Source organism: Triticum urartu, chromosome 1A (genome assembly GCF_056163025.1).
Source record: "Triticum urartu cultivar PI428250 chromosome 1A, HENAU_Tu73, whole genome shotgun sequence".
NCBI lineage: Eukaryota > Viridiplantae > Streptophyta > Magnoliopsida > Poales > Poaceae > Triticum > Triticum urartu.
Genome location: NC_141873.1, coordinates 561,061,205 through 561,077,369, shown reverse-complemented (window position 1 = coordinate 561,077,369; position 16,165 = coordinate 561,061,205). Strand labels below are relative to the sequence as shown.

The 16,165-nt window shown below is 44.7% G+C and overlaps 1 protein-coding gene across 2 annotated transcripts; it reads right to left on the bottom strand.

The window, feature by feature from the left end:
• Positions 1-452: 452 nt before the first annotated feature.
• Positions 453-2,968, bottom strand: LOC125521401 (uncharacterized). 2 transcript variants are annotated; one of them, XM_087541223.1, is made up of 5 exons: positions 2,771-2,968; positions 2,257-2,373; positions 1,440-1,572; positions 1,059-1,131; positions 453-744 (listed from the first exon to the last, which is right to left on the bottom strand). In XM_087541223.1, the coding sequence occupies exons 2-5, from the start codon at positions 2,327-2,329 to the stop codon at positions 724-726; spliced, it is 300 nt and encodes a 99-aa protein (XP_087397349.1). In that variant the 5' UTR covers positions 2,330-2,373; positions 2,771-2,968; the 3' UTR covers positions 453-723. The 2 variants fall into 2 exon arrangements, with proteins under 2 accessions (XP_087397349.1, XP_087397346.1); XM_087541220.1 differs by lacking the exon at positions 453-744 and having other exon boundaries at positions 1,008-1,131.
• Between the last annotated feature and the right edge of the window lie 13,197 nt (positions 2,969-16,165).

Genomic DNA, 16,165 nt, shown 5'->3' with positions numbered 1-16,165 from the left:
AATTACTAAAATTCTGCTAAGTCCTCAGTTTTAAACATCACTAGATGACTCGTTGCGCCAATGGCGCAAAGGCCGAGAGGGAGCCAAGAATTGTGAGAATATTCAGACACCCAAATCTTTACTGCTGGTACATAAATGTTTCGTTACAATGTGATACACAATGGAAGTAGATAGGAAGGGACACATTATATAGATGGTATGAAGCTACGTAGATGGTAGGCTCATAGGTTTAAACAAAGTCGTTAAGATCAGTTTATGCTAAGTAAAGCTACATAGACAGAGATGCATCATGTAGATTGTTTTGATCACCCAGCTTATGGTAAACAGCTACATAGACAGAGATGCATCATGTAGATTGCTTTGATCACCCAGCTTATGGTAAAACAACTACATAGACAGAGATGCATCATGTAGATTGGTTTGATCACCCAGCTTATGGTAAACATCTACATAGACAGAGATGCGTCATGTAGATTGCTTTGATCACCCAGCTTATGGTAAACAGCTACATAGTCAGAGATGCATCATGTAGTTGCTTTGATCACCCAGCTTCTGGTCTCACCGCCTAGAGATGCATCATGCAATAATTTAAGAACATGTAGCAAAAGAGCAAACCAATACATTGTTTGACTTTGACCAAAACTGATATGCCTTCTTTTCAAGAAGGAAGGGAGTACAATTTAAATGTAAATAGGGAACTCACTCCACTTCCCTGAAACTCTGTCAGGTTTCCTTTCCTAAAATCTGCAAATAATATCCTAAAAAAATCATAGTCAGTTATGCTTGTTATTATAGATACATGATAAGCGATATTCAGTATGATTCTGAACTACTTGAGCTCTAAGTTTTATTTGCAAAGCCTGACACACGACTAAGCTTCTTATATACATACATCATGTAATATGCTTGAATTCTGTTTGAATAGGGAGGGTGAGAAGTAACAAAATTATCAGTGCACAACAATTTCTGATGAAAGAAGACCTGGCAGTCAAGCATTCAGGGAGGAACTAATCGGCGTCAGTCTCATGCCATATGTACTCAAGTTGGCATATACTCACGCAATTGACCTCTTGGTAGTCTTGGTTCATCCATTGCACCGGTATATCCTCCCACCCTCCAATATGTGTTAAACTGGGTAAAAGAATTGAAAGCTCAACATTGCAGTATACACAATAAAAAAGTTTCTGCAATGATAGCGAAAGAAATAGACACATCATGAAGCTAATAAGTAGAGATATACTGGTTGTTTAATCTGCAGGTGCTGCCATGTTCTTCTCAAGATCAAAATAGTAGTAATCAAATTTCACAAATAAAACATCAAACAAACAATGGTTAATTAGTAAAGAACCAATTTTATCTATTGCAGCGACACAAATTTCTTAGCTTGCGTACAACAACTCTTATGTGGTAAGAAGTCAATTCTGCTAGGTAGTAAGTACCTCGTGAGGATCTCCCACATGTCATAGCGTCCAGCCAAGATGATGGAGATGGTTGGCATGGCGAAGCTGTAGGAGCCACCCATCACGATGGGGAGGCGAGACACGAAGAACATTTGCAGTAAGGTGTTTATGCCTGTAACGAACAAGAGCGTCTAAATTTCCTGGTATGTATATTGAATGGCTAAATTTTATTCAAATATCTGGTAGGTACATCCACAATAGCACAACAAATAATGTAGTTAAAGGTGTAAAAAATGTAGGGGGTTCATCCTTGCTTTGTGATACCAAAAGTTGCAGACATAAAATAAAATTTATCACACTGTTGGCTCCGTGATGCTCATGAGCTTTATGAGTTCCAATTAGTTTCCTGGTATTTCTATCATAATCATTTGCCAATATAGAGACATATCACTGCAGAAGGTTTCTTCTTAAAAGGAAAATTAAAGACACACCCCTTCGGTTGGAATGAGTACAAGCTAGGTATATCACATATGCACCATAATAATTTCAAAAGGGGTGCAAAAATATGCATCCAGCATAGAACATAAATCCCTGTGTATAAGGGGGAAAAGTAGTTTGCATACAAGGATATAATACATGAATGGACATAATTGTGTTTGTGTGTGTGCATGCGTGTGTCTCCAATAATTATTCTAGTAACATAATCTAATAATTAACATATTAACAACACTATTGCTTGAAGGGTCCAATCAGAAGCTCCCAATTATTTTAGTCTGCCAAGTAATCTCTCTGTGTTGCAATCTTCAAGCATATTTTATAACCAACTTATTTATTGACAATGAGAAAGAAGAACTACCTAAGCAGCTGAGAGGAGGGCTTGTATACACTAAAATCCAATATTGTCCAGTGAGGGGATATTCAGCATACATGTCCACTGAAGCTACAATGCCAATGATCTGTTGTGATACAGTTCCTGAAATTTATGATACGCTATAAAATCATTTTGAGTAGTAGGCAACCATGCCATAACTGAATCTATCAGAAAGCAAAAGTCACATTCCAATTTTGAAGTAAGCATACAGTTTCCAAGTGAAATGCTAACATACTATATGAACCAGAGAAAATAGATCTCAAGTGACTAAATAAGCAATAGATACAAAATCTGTACTCTAAGGTTGAACTTACGTAGAAACTTAATAACTAAACTATACATGTAAGCTAGTAATCGCTCCCATAAACTGAAAAGGAAAGACTGCTGGTAAAAAGAGCCAACAAGACAACCAATATGCCCAAGCTCCAGAAAAAAGAAATAACCCAAATACATTGCGAAAGCAAATAAAAAAATGACAGGATAAAAAAGAATGATCAACCTGAACAGATCGTAGGAAAGACAAAAAGTCTCAAATTATTTGTTCTTCCTGAGTTGAATTACTCCTTCCAAAGCAAATGGTCAAGATAGCTGTAGGAAGGAAAACCCAAAAATGGTGCGCCCCCTCCCACGACGGAGCCTGACGGAAGTAGCCGGTGGGCATCAGCGGCAGGGCCGAGCCATCTTCCTTGCTGGCTCTGTCTTCCCCATATTCCTCACTGGCTCTAAGAAAGGCATCCAAAGAAGCAAGTAGCTAACATTAGTTGATAGAGCCTTGGAATTGGGCCACAAGATCATGGCAAAATAACAGTAGCACATCATTTCTTGTGGTTTGCATGGTCTCTCAAACTTTTCATGGTTGGTTTGCTATTACTTCCAATTTTGCTTGTACTGTATTAAATAAGCCCTATTAAAGCATACCAAAGATGGTTTTCTATGCAAAATAAATAGACAGAAAATGAATGAAGAAAAAAATATGCAGATGAAACCTTTCAATAATGAACTAATTCCTAGTTTAACCGAAAGGCATTACTGTACGTGAGAACAAATATTGTCAGTGAGCACTAACAAGAAAATTCAGCAGTGCATTATGCCATAGTTTCCTATGATCTAAACCAGTTGGAGACACGAATTGTTAATGCATCTTCCTTTGATCAAGAACTGGCTGGAGACACAAAGTATTAATATTTTACTTATAATATGAGCAAGAACAGAGCCAAAACTAAGGTCCCTAAGGAAATGCAGTATTATCTTTATGCTAAATATACATTTCAAACACATGTCAAATAAACTGGATTTGAGATAGTGTCAAATGTATCCCGCCGGTAACGAGCGCCATGGAGGGATAGAGAAAAAAAACGTGCGCTTGGCCATGGAGGCAGTAAGGGCGCGGTGAGAGGCGGAGACGGGCTGCAGACCTACTTTATCTTCCCGGCAGCTGCACCCCGGCATGACCGAAGCCCAGCCATTTGGTAGGTGTTAGCGTCTCATCATCAACAGAAAGCAGCAGCAATGTGGGATTCTTATAAAAGAACCAAGACACAGTCAGCATTACATGCCAGTTCCGTGCCAAATCAAGTGCACTAATACCTGCAAGCATGAACTATGGCACCAGCATAATTTTCTCTTGCATGTAAAGCATATTTAACATTCGTTGGTAACTCCGAACCTGAATACCACCATCTTCACCAAATTTCCCATGTATCACTGGGAAGACAATGTCAACGTTGGCAGCAAGATGCTCCACGAATTCACACAGGGAGCCGAATTCTTGTGCTAGACTGTAGAAAGTGAAGTTTAGAACTGAACAATTTGATATGGACTAAACATTAGCAAGGAAGAGAAATAAACCATGGCAGTAAGCTCACCTTTCAAGCTTGAAATCAAAGTCTGAAGGGGTGTTGGAATACAGCTGTGGAGTAGGAACACAAGAGTGTCATTTTACAAACAGAGTGCTCCAATCAATAAAATAATACCTTTTATCCATGAGGGTATCCCAATCAAACCAAACAAAGTAGGCAATTGTTTAATCAGAATTCAACCAAGGGAATTATTGTATGACCATGTGTAGAGAGACATGAAAGTGGGTTCAGATAATGCATCGGCAGATTCAGTTCAGACAAACTAACTAACACCACAAGTAAGCAGCGAATGACAAAATATTCAGCTAAGAAACGTTACTGAATGATTTCAGACAAGCGAATACAGTACAGTAAAACTAATACTCTGGCTGAGTGTCAAAAACGCTCTTATATTAGGGGACGGATGGAGTATATGATTATCAGATTATTTATAAAGAAATCAAAGCGGGATCCTCTGATAATGCATCGCCGGATTCAGTTTAGATAAATGCATTAGCAGCACAGCAAAGCAGCGAATGAATGAATATTCACTTAAGGAATTAATAAGAGCAGTTAAGAAGATAGGTAGCTCACCTGCGCCGGCAATATTGCGAACTCGTTCATGCCGCAGTCGATGTATCGCAGCTCACCAACAAGTCCTCACCCTGCATCCAGCATTCCTCATCAGCGAACCAACAAGCAACCAACAAGCAAGGGCGCGGTGAGAGGCGGAGACGGGCGGGAGACCTACTTTATCTTCCCGGTGGCTGCACCCCACCACGACGGGAGCGTAGTCACCGCCACCCTTCTCCGGCACGGATCCACCGCTCGTGTGCACTTTCTTTGCCAGCATCGCCAAAGAGAAAAACTGAAGGAGAGCAGGAGGCGTAGTGGAGAGCATGGAAGGAGGGGAACGGGGCGAGGTGCGGAGGAAGCGGGTGAGGCGTTGGGGATGGGTACGATGGCCAGGGTGCTCCAACCCTGCTGCTCCTTCCCCCATCGCCATCCTCCGGTCTCCTTCTCTGCCACACCCCTCTTCTCCACTCGACAGAGCATCGGGAGCTGGCGAGGGCGGGGTCGAAGACGTGGGAGCAGGAGAGGGGCGAGTGACAACAGTGACCACGCGTTAGCTCTTCGACGGGAGGAGGAGAGAAGTGGAGGAGAGGAGGCAGCGGAAGCAGGAGAGGAGGAGGCGGCGGCGACAGGAGAGGCGGAGGCGTCTGCGGTTGGTGCCGGACTAGGTCACGGGCTGGCTTCGTTCTGCTCGCTCACTGCGTTGTCTGGCCTTTATATGTTCAATGCGTGAAATGATGAAAATGCCCCTGGGAGGACATTGATTTACACGCGGTGGCACAACACTATACGGGGCGAATTTACACGCGGCACAGCGCTATACGGGGCGACATGGATGGCTTCCTCGTGCCTAGCAGTTCTTGAGGGTTTATATGTTCAATTTAGCTGTTTTCCAGAGGCTATAACTAGTGTTCTATTCATCCCATGAATTGGTGCCTTATATCAATATTGATCACTTTCCTGTGGTCAACAAGATGGTATCAATTGCATCATTGTTAGACCCCTGTAAATTGTTTATTTTCTACTCCAAAGTTGCTATGTTAGTATATCTGTTTTTAGTTCTGCCAGTTAACAGAACATAGAATTTTGTCATTTTCATAGGAATTAATCCAGGCAACTTTTGGATATGATCCAATGGAAAGAATTGAACCTTGACAAGTGTACTACCCGCACATATTTATTTTAGCTATGTTGAGCTTTGTTTAGTTCCTATTTTGAGGCTGTTTAGAGGGCTAACCAGTGTAGTTTTAGAAAAGCTAGCAGCTGCTACAGTAACTGAATGTTACTGTAGCAGCGCTGCACTAGTAGCAGCAGCATTACAGCAAGAAGCGGTGCACACGCACGCCGTCGTGGTCACGGGGTGGCGCGGCAGACGGAGGCGGGCGGTTGCGGCCACGAGCGGTTGCCGTCAGGCCGAGCGCCGACTACGGCACCGGCGAGCGTTCGAGATGGCAGTGGTGGCGCTGCAGGCTGGCGAGTGTGCGGGTGCTCGGGCGCGGGGCCAGGCACGCGAGGGCGCGGCCAGGCGGGAGCCGGCAGCAGCGAAGCGGCACGACGTAGAAGCAAATGCAATGGCGGCGGCGGCAGTTGCACACGAACAACAGAGTAGCAACAGCGGGCGCGAGCGCGGATGGGCGCGGCTAGGGTGCAAGGCAGGGGCGGTGAGGTGCGGTCAGTCGTGGTCGTCGCTGTCCAGGCGTGGGCAGCGCTCGGGTGCAGGTGGGTGTGGCTACGGTGTACTAGCGGGAGGGAGGTGAGGGGTGTTACAGTGTGTAGGGGTCTCCAGGAGCTAGTTGTCGTGCTCGGCAACCATGGAAAAGGCCTCTGGCCATGGCAACTACATGGGACGGCAGCGACAGGAGCTACTAGCAACGGCGGGGGCACGTTATAGCTCGGGCTCGAGTTTAAGAAGATGCAGGGGAGGAAGTGATAAGTCTCCAACGTATCTATAATTTTTGATTGCTCCATGCTATATTATCTACTGTTTTGGGCAATATTGGGCTTTATTATCCACTTTTATATTATTTTTGGGACTAACCTATTAACCGGAGGCCTAGCCCAGATTTGTTGTTTTATGCCTATTTCAGTGTTTCGAAGAAAAGGAATATCAGACGGAGTCGAAACGGAAAGAAATCAACTGGAGAAGTTATTTTTGGAAGGAAACATACCTGATGGACTTGGACCTCACATCAGAAGATACGGGAGCTGACCACGAGGGTGGGGGGCGCGCCCACCCCCCTAGGGCGCGCCCCCTGCCTCATGGGCCCCCCGTGGCTCCCCTGACATGCTTCTTCTGCCTATATAACTCCCTAAAACCTCCAGAACATAGATTAGATCGGGAGTTCTGCCGCCAGAAGCCTCCGTAGCCACCAAAAGCCAATCTAGACCCGTTCCGGCACCCTGCTGGAGGGGAATCCTTCTCCGGTGGCCATCTTCATCATCCCGGTCCTCTCCATGACGAGGAGGGAGTAGTTCTCCCTCGGGGCTGAGGGTATGTACCAGTAGCTATGTGTTTGATCTCTCTCTCGTGTTCTTGAGGTGATACGATCTTGATGTATCGCGAGCTTTGCTATTATATTTGGATCCTATGATGTTTCTTCCCCCCTCTACTCTCTTGTAATGAATTGAGTTTCCCCTTTGAAGTTATATTATCGGATTGAGTCTTTAAAGATTTGAGAACACTTGATGTATGTCTTGTCGTGGATATATGTGGTGACAATGGGATATCGCGTGATTCACTTGATGTATGTTTTGGTGATCAACTTGCGGGTTCCGCCCATGAACCTATGCATAGAGGTTGGCACACGTTTTCATCGTGATTCTCTGGTAGAAACTTTGGGGCACTCTTTGAGGTTCTATGTGTTGGTTGAATAGATGAATCTGATATTGTGTGATGCATATCGTATAATCATACCCACGGATACTTGAGGTGACATTGGAGTATCTATGTGACATTAGGGTTTTGGTTGATTTGTATCTTAAGGTGTTATTCTAGTACGAACTCTAGGGCTGTTTGTGACACTTATAGGAATAGCCCAATGGATTTATTGGAAAGAATAACTTTGAGGTGGTTTCGTACCCTACCATAATCTCTTCGTTTGCTCTCCGCTATTAGTGACTTTGGAGTGACTCTTTGTTGCATGTTGAGGGATAGTATTGTTGAGGGAACTTACACTAGCGAAAGTATGAACCCTAGGCCCTATTTCCTATCATTGCAATACCGTTTACGCTCACTTTTATCACTTGGTACATTGCTATTTTTATTATTTCAGATTACAAATACCTTTATCTACTATACATATACCACTTGTTTCACCATCTCTTCGCCGAACTAGTGCACCTATACAATTTACCATTGTATTGGGTGTGTTGGGGACACAAGAGACTCTTTGTTATTTGTTTGCAGGGTTGCTTGAGAGAAACCATCTTCATCCTACGCGTCCTATGGATTGATAAACCTTAGGTCGGACGTTTTCGGTCTCCGGAAACAGATGCCGGGCCCTCTCTCTCTCTTCTCCCCCTCCCAGTCTCGCCACAGCCCACCTAGTCCATCCTCCTGCCCCTCTTTGCTTCCGGAGTTGTCCGATGCGATCGCACGGTCCGAAACCCTCTCTGCACAGTGCATCGAACCCCTCACGTGAGCGTCCGAAAGTTGTCCCGGACCCGACCCGAGGTGTCGCCACCGTTGTGTCCGGATCATCCCCAAACGTCTACAAAACGTCACCGTTTTCTTAGTTGGACTTCCTAGCTATTTTATTCGCAATCGTCCGATTGCGATCGTAGGGTCGAGATAGCCCCTAACCTAATCCGTGATGTATATATTTAGTCTATCCCTAGTCCATTTTGAACCTAACCCCTTTTTCCTAGGGATCCTCCTAGCCGCCATCGCCGCACTGTATCTCATCTATTTCCATGCCTGACCAACCACCGCGCTCCGTTCCTCGATCCCAAGCCGCCGTCCCGTGTGCTCGCCAGCACCGTCGCTCCGCCACTGCCGGCTGGCTCCGCCGCTGCCGAGCCTCAGGCCAGCTCCGCCGCCCCTCCTCTACATCTCCCTGCCTCTCCCTAACCTCTCTCCTTTCCCCTGCAGTGCTCCTCGCCGCCACCGCCATGGAGATTCGTCGTTGGCTCCCTGCTGCCGTCCTGCTCCGGCGATGGATCCGGTAGGATCCGGCCCCCACCGCCCTGATCCTTCCATCCCCGATGGGATCCTCCTCCCTCCTCCCCCGGAGACCCGCTGCCGCCTCGCCGTTGACCTTCAGCGCCGCCGTTCTGGCTCTGTCGAGCAGAGGACGAGCATCGCCTGGGCTGCCTCCCTCGCACGCGTGTGGGCCGGCCTCGCCCCGGCTCCAGCAGTGCCCTCCGTTCCCTGGGCCGGCCCTTCTCCTCCTCTGTTGTGTCGAACCGGGCCTTAGCCCATGAGTGAGCAGGCCCTCCCTCAAGTCTCCTATGCACCTGGTCCAGCAGTTTTAGCCCATGTCATTTTTTTTCCTCCAGACGATTTTGCCTATTATCCAGAGACTGCAGTTTTTTACAGAAAAACCCTCATTGTCATGCATATAATAACTCACAATTCGTGCATCGGATTAAAATGATTTATATATGAAACTTGCTCAGAATTTTGTCTGGTGTAATAATATGTCACTTTCATCCATGTTTAAAATGTTTAAAATGATGTTTGGTTAAATTTACTCCTATGCCATGCTAAAATGATTTAATTCATAACTAAATAACCGTAACTACAAATTTAATAAACTTTATATGTAAATGGGGTATAATTTTGCCTAGTTTAACATGGTGTACTCACTTTGCATGTTTAACAACTCTAAAATTGTGTTTAGGGCAGAACAGTACCAAACCTAATAGATGCATATGAGGAGTTTCTGGACTTGTTGTTTTGTTGCTTCCGGCCTCATTTAAACTTGACTAGATAGGTAGTTTATTTTGCTTCACCCTCTTGCCATGTTTAACAAACATTTAATATTGTTGGATACATAAACGGGATCGAACTAAATAACTTATCGTGGTGTTTCGTCAATATGCAACTCCGTGGCATATTGAGCTCCACTTAATTTGTAGTATTGCTTGTGCATTTTGCCATGTCATTTATCATTAAACCGGACATGCATCATATTTGATTGCGCATCGTGCCATGATTATGTGATGGTTGTTTACCATGATTGTTTGCTTCTTTCCGGTGTTGCTTCTTCGGGTTGGTTCCGATAACATTGCGTTTGTGAGGACCCGTTCGACTACGTCCGTGTGACTTCTTCGTGGACTCGTTCTTCTTCCTTGCGGGATCTCAGGCAAGATGATCATACCCTTGAAATCACTTCTATCTTTGCTTGCTAGATGCTCGCTCTTTTGCTATGCCTATGCTGCGATACCTACCACTTGCTTATCATGCCTTCCATATTGTTGAACCAAACCTCTAACCCACCTTGTCCTAGCAAACCGTTGCTTGGCTATGTTACCGCTTGCTCAGCCCCTCTTATAGCGTTGTTAGTTGCAGGTGAAGATTGAAGTTTGTTCCTTGTTGGAACATGTTTATTTGTTGGGATATCACTATATATCTTATTTAATTAATGCATCTATATACTTGGTAAAGGGTGGAAGGCTCGGCCTTATGCCTGGTGTTTTGTTCCATTCTTGCCGCCCTAGTTTCCGTCATATCGGTGTTATGTTCCCGGATTTTGCGTTCCTTACGCGGTTGGGTTATAATGGGAACCCCTTGACAGTTCGCTTTGAATAAAACTCCTCCAGCAAGGCCCAACCTTGGTTTTACCATTCGCCTCCTAGCCTTTTTCCCTTGGGAGTCACGCATCCCAAGGGTCATCTTATTTTAAACCCCCCCGGGCCAGTGCTTGTCTAAGTGTTGGTCCAAACTAGAGCCCCTTGCAGCGCCACCTCGGGGAAACTCGAGGGCTGGTTTTAGTTGTACGGATTGCTTATCCGGTGTTGCCCTGAGAACGAGATATGTGTAGCTCCTATCGGGATGTCGGTGCATCGGGTGGTCTTGCTGGACTTGTTTTACCATTGTTGAGGATGTCTTGTTGTACCGAGATACCGAGTCTGATAGAAATTTCTCTGGAGGAGGTCTATTCCTTCGTTGACCATGAGAGCTTGTGATGGGCTAAGTTGGGACACCCCTGCAGGGATTTGAACTTTCGAAAGCCGTGCCCGCGGTTATGGGCAGATGGGAATTTGTTAACGTCCGGTTGTAGAAAACCTGAAGTCGACCTTAATTAAAATGAATCAACCGCGTGTGTAACTGTGATGGTCTCTTTCTGGTGGAGTCCGGGAAGTGAACACGGTTGTTGGAGTTATGCTTGACGTAGGTTGTTTTAGGCTCACTTCTTGATCATACTTTCATCGACCGTGCCTTGCCTTCTCTTCTCGCTCCCATTTGCGTATGTTAGCCACCATATATGCTAGTCGCTTGCTGCAGCTCCACCTCATACTTTTACCTTTCCCATAAGCTTAAATAGTCTTGATCGCGAGGGCGCGAGATTGCTGAGTCCCCGTGGCTCACAGTTACTTCGAAAACCAACTTGCAGGTGCCGTTGATCCGAGCAGATGACGCAACCAAGATCAGGAGGAGCTCGATGAAGATCTTGTCCTTTGTGTTGTTTCGTTTTAGTTGATCAGTAGTGGAGCCCAGTTGGGGTCGATCGGGGACCTTTTGTCGCATTTGGGGTTCTTCTTTTATTTTGGCTCCGTAGTCGGGCCTAGATTGTATCTGATTGATGTAGTGCTTTATTCATGTAATTGGGTGAAGTGGCGATTGTAAGCCAACTATGTATCTCTTTCCCTTATTATATTACATGGGTTGTGTGAAGATTACCTCACTTGCGACATATGCCTTCAATGCGATTAGGCCTCTAAGTCGTGCCTCGACACGTGGGAGATATAGTCGCATCGAGGGTGTGACAAGTTGGTATCAGAGCCTTCCCCGACCTTAGGAGCCCCATTGCTTGATCGTTTTTAGCGACCGAGTTGTGTCTAGAAAAATGTTTTGAGTCAATTAGGAATTATATATCAGAGAGTTTAGGAATTCTTTTTACTTCCCAGTCTCCTCATCACTCTGGTAAGGCATCCTGACGTAGAGTTTTGACTCTTCTCTTTTCAAATTTCACTAAAAAAAATTTTAGGATCACGCGGGTATCTTGGAATCGTTCCCATGGTTTTATGATGAGAACATTTTCTTGGTGCCTCCTGTCAAGGGTTTAGTGGAAGTGTCCCGGGGAGTTGAGCTCTGAGGTGTTGTCATCATAATATTATCGTTGCAGTTCTGGAATACCTGAGTTTAGTACGCCGACATCGAAAATCTCTTTTATGTAGTTCGTTGGTGAGATAACCTCGACGCCACCCAGTACTGGGGCGGGAGTTCGGGAGTATCGCCATAACTTGTATAATGGATGCTTTTCGAAGGTTGAGGTAGATGATTTCCGAAGGTTTCTTGGTTATGTGTTGAAGGATGGATACAACTGGATGTAGGATTTGTTAGTTTGGGTGAGATATTATGCTTCCCCTGTATCCCCAACACCTGATTGCATAACCGGAAAGGTTCGGGAGTTTCATAGGTGGGAAATCAAGTAGCTCTTAGGATATCTTTCCGACAGATGTATGATATGAAATTGGGGTTCGACGTCTAGTGGTCCGCCTATTCACGGTTGGTTTTACAGTGGTCTCTTTGTGTCTTAAAGAGTCCTTGGCTATGCCGACTCGGGGACGCTTCGTATGTCATGTGCACTGCCTTGTACATAATGGTGCTGTACGACCGAGCCCGTGTAGGCCCCACCACGAGAACTTCGGACGAAATCTCTATCATATGTTTGTTCTGGCTTATTCTGCAAGCCAATCCTTTGTTTTTGTTTTTGAGTTGTGGTATTCGAGTTGCTTCGATGTCAAATGTTGATTCCATACCTTCCCCAAATGGTGTTCTCATACTCCGATGTGGATACCAATCCTTCTTGATCATCAAGATTGTCTTATCAATCCTTTTTCACCGGTGTGTTTCTCTTCAAGTGGATCCAAACATTTCAACATCCGCAAGTTTCAATCTCAGCTTTCTCTACGGTGTTCGTTTCATCCATCCCAAATTGTCTTTGTTTTTCCCGCCCTCCCACCCCTTTTCTTCGAGAACTCAGATTTCTTAATCAAGTATCCATTTTACTGATGTGAAGTCTCTCCTTTCTTTTCAATCAATATCCTTATCCGGTGATTCTCATGAAGATTCTAACAGAGCTTCAAGTTCATCATCTTTCGTTCTTTTCTTCTCCGGTGGAACCAAGTCAAGCTTTGTGGATCATATCCTTTTTCCTCGCTTCAAATACCTTCTCATGCCGGTGCAATCCTTAATCATTCACCTCTCGCTGTTCAATTGTTCCGGAGTGCTGAAGATATCTCAAAAGGCTCGTCTTGTCATCCAAGATCCGCTCAACCTATTTCGAGATTTTTATCTCATTCAAGCCATGTAATTCAACCGTTGCTTTCTCTCTTTTGAATTGTTCTACGGTGTTTCTTTTGAGTGAGCCCTAACCCACAGGTATTTTCCCAGGATCTTAACTGACTCTTCTATTTTCCCGGAGCTATCCTAAATTCTTTTCGAAGTTTGACGCAAGAATGAATTATCATCAGTCAAATGTCCTTCTCCAAGATCTTTCAAATTCATTTCATCGTTGATTCAACTTTTATATTCTTCTTTATTCCGGTGCCTCAACAATTCATGGTGGTGTTTCTCGTCGTAATTCTCATATTTTGGAGACCGAAGAAGATTTTCTCTCAATCTTGCTCCATTCTCTTCAAGATTCATGATTCTAGCTTGTTGCCATCCTCTCGTAATTGTTTTGATCGTGAGAATTCTTTTCACCTATCCGGAGCATTTCAAGATTCTTTTCAGTTTGCTTCTCCGGAGTCCATCATCTCAGAGTTTATTCATTCTCAGCTTTCAACTATCATTCTCAAATTTTACCGGTGCATCAAGTGATCTCTAATCAGCTCGTGATCTCTTCTCTCTCATGTATCTAAATTCTCTCAAGCGTCTTCGTTCATTTGCTTAATTCTTCCCGGTGTTTCTTTAGGTTTTATTCGTTCTTTTTCAATTCTTACGGTGGTTCTCCAAATATTTCTTTTCCTTCATTATCATATCAATTTATTCGTTGTTTCAATCCTTCCAGTGGTTCGTGGAAGACTTTCTCAAGTTTGCGCTGTAGCTATCTTAATCCTTTCTACGAGAATAAGTAATATGTCAAATCCGTTGATTGTCATCAATTTAATTGGTGAAGGATAAGCATAATGTAATTCTTATTCTTGATTCATCGAGTAAATTCAATTCCTTATTCCAGAGCCTCATCAAAATTCTCGGTCGAACTTGTTTCATCTTTTCTTTTCTGGAGTTCCAAGCTTTTCCGCATTATCTCGTCGTGAAGCTCCATCTATATCATTGCAAGGCTTCACCTTGTGTTTTCAACTACACTTTTTTCCGTTTGATCATTCTTTTGTTTTACCGGAGTTTCTTCATGGAGGCTATACTTGATGGTTCATCAAGGATTTATATCCCCTCTCCAAGAGTTCATTGAGATTCTTTTCTAAGGAGCTCAAGCATTCTTCATCTTGCACTCTGAAGTGCATTTTCTTTCTACCATATCATTGGAGATGGTATTTTGTCATTCTTGATAATTTGAATCCATGTTTCTTGATTCACATGTTGTCAGGAATGAGATATTTCAAATCCATCAATCTCGTCATTGGAGTTATCTTGGGTTATATTTCACCTTAAGCCTTCCCTAAGGATGGCTGTTATTATGATGCTTATATATGATCCAAGTTCTTCATATATCCTTCCGGTGATAAGCTTCTCGTCTCCTTGTTCATGCCAATCCAATTCTTCTTCCCGTGAGTGGCAGGTGGTCACCTCATAATGTTTGAGTTGTATTCCATAAGACCATATCAAAATCACTCTTTTCGTTGTTGTTTTTTACAACAATTCTGTTCGACCCTTCTCCTAAAGATGCCTTTCAAGCTCTTTTGTGGCAGAAGTTGGCATTTTCTCCTCAATTCCCCTATTTCAATTATCCATCTTCTATTCTTTTGTTCCGGAGTCATTGTGATGTTGCTATCTTCAACCTTGTTCCTTTCTTGCTTATTCATTTAACCGGAGTGTCGTGCCCTCTTTTCAAGTTCTGTCTCCTTATCAAGTTCTTATTCAATTATTTTCATTTCAACCGGAGTGCTGCCCGAATTTTGGTCTTACTTGATCCCCTTCTTTAACCGGAGTGTTTTCAATAAATATCTTACCCTTCAACCTCAAGGGTTTTCGCAATGCTCTTTGTCCCTCTTTTCTAACGGAGTGTTTTCGACCTAGTTCACCTTCGTTGTATTCTTTTCTCGAATTTGTTCAACCTCGCAAGGTTCTTTGGTTTCACTCGTTTGTCAAAGAAGCAACTTAGTTTTACCGCTTCTCTTTCTCTTTCGTTTTCCCTCCAGTGCCATTCTAGATCTCGGGACGAGATCCTCTCGTAGTGGTGGAGTGTTGTAACGCCCCGAGACCGGTGTGCCAGGTGTTCCCCAGTTTTTCGTTGTTGTTGCCTTGTCATTCGCTTGCGTGTTGCATCTTGCCATGTCATCATATGCATTGCATCATCATGTTTTCAAAATTTGCATCCGTCCCGGCCCCCTCGTTCTCTCCGTTGTCCGTTCTGAGCCCAGACACACTTGCACGCGCTCGCGGCATGTCTGAAATAGTATTTTATAAGTGGCCGGAAAATGTTCTTGGAATGGGATGAGAGTTGGCGTGCGGTCTTATTATAGTGTAGGCAGACCGCCTGCCAAGTTTCATCGCGTTCGGAGTTCGTTTGATAGCCTTACCATTAAACTATAGCGGCATTACAGCCGGTATTTACGTCGGACGTTTTCGGTCTCCGGAAACAAATGCCGGGCCCTCTCTCTCTCTTCTCCCCCTCGCAGTCTCGCCACAGCACACCTAGTCCATCCTCCTTCCCCTCTTCTCTTCCGGAGTTGTCCGATGCGATCGCACGGTCCGAAACCCTCTCTGCACAGTGCATCGAACCCCTCACGTGAGCGTCCGAAAGTTGTCCCGGACCCGACCCGAGGTGTCGCCACCGTTGTGTCCGGATCATCCCCAAACGTCTACAAAACGTCACTGTTTTCTTAGATGGACTTCCTAGCTATTTTATTCGCGATCGTCCGATTGCGATCGTAGGGTCGAGATAGCCCCTAACCTAATCCGTGATGTATATATTTAGTCTATCCCTAGTCCATTTTGAACCTCACCCCTTTTTCCTAGGGATCCTCCTAGCCGCCGTCGCCCCACTGTATCTCATCTATTTCCGCGCCCGACCAACCACCACGCTCCGTTCCTCGATCCCGAGCCGCTGTCCCGTGTGCTCTCCAGCACCGTCGCTCCGCCATTGCCGGCTGGCTCCGCCGCTGCCGAGCCTCAGGCCAGCTCCGCCGCCCCT

What these genes read in the sequence shown, in the direction of transcription:
- LOC125521401 (XM_087541220.1), bottom strand. Translation starts at nt 2,329, where the DNA reads ATGTATGCTGAATATCCCCTCACTGGACAATATTGGATTTTAGTGTAT. An exon ending in CCCTCCTCTCAGCTGCTTAG is followed by an intron (nt 1,573 to 2,256) that starts GTAGTTCTTCTT and finishes TGTTCGTTACAG; the next exon opens with GCATAAACACCTTACTGCAA. An exon ending in ATGTGGGAGATCCTCACGAG is followed by an intron (nt 1,132 to 1,439) that starts GTACTTACTACC and finishes TCTTTTACCCAG; the next exon opens with TTTAACACATATTGGAGGGT.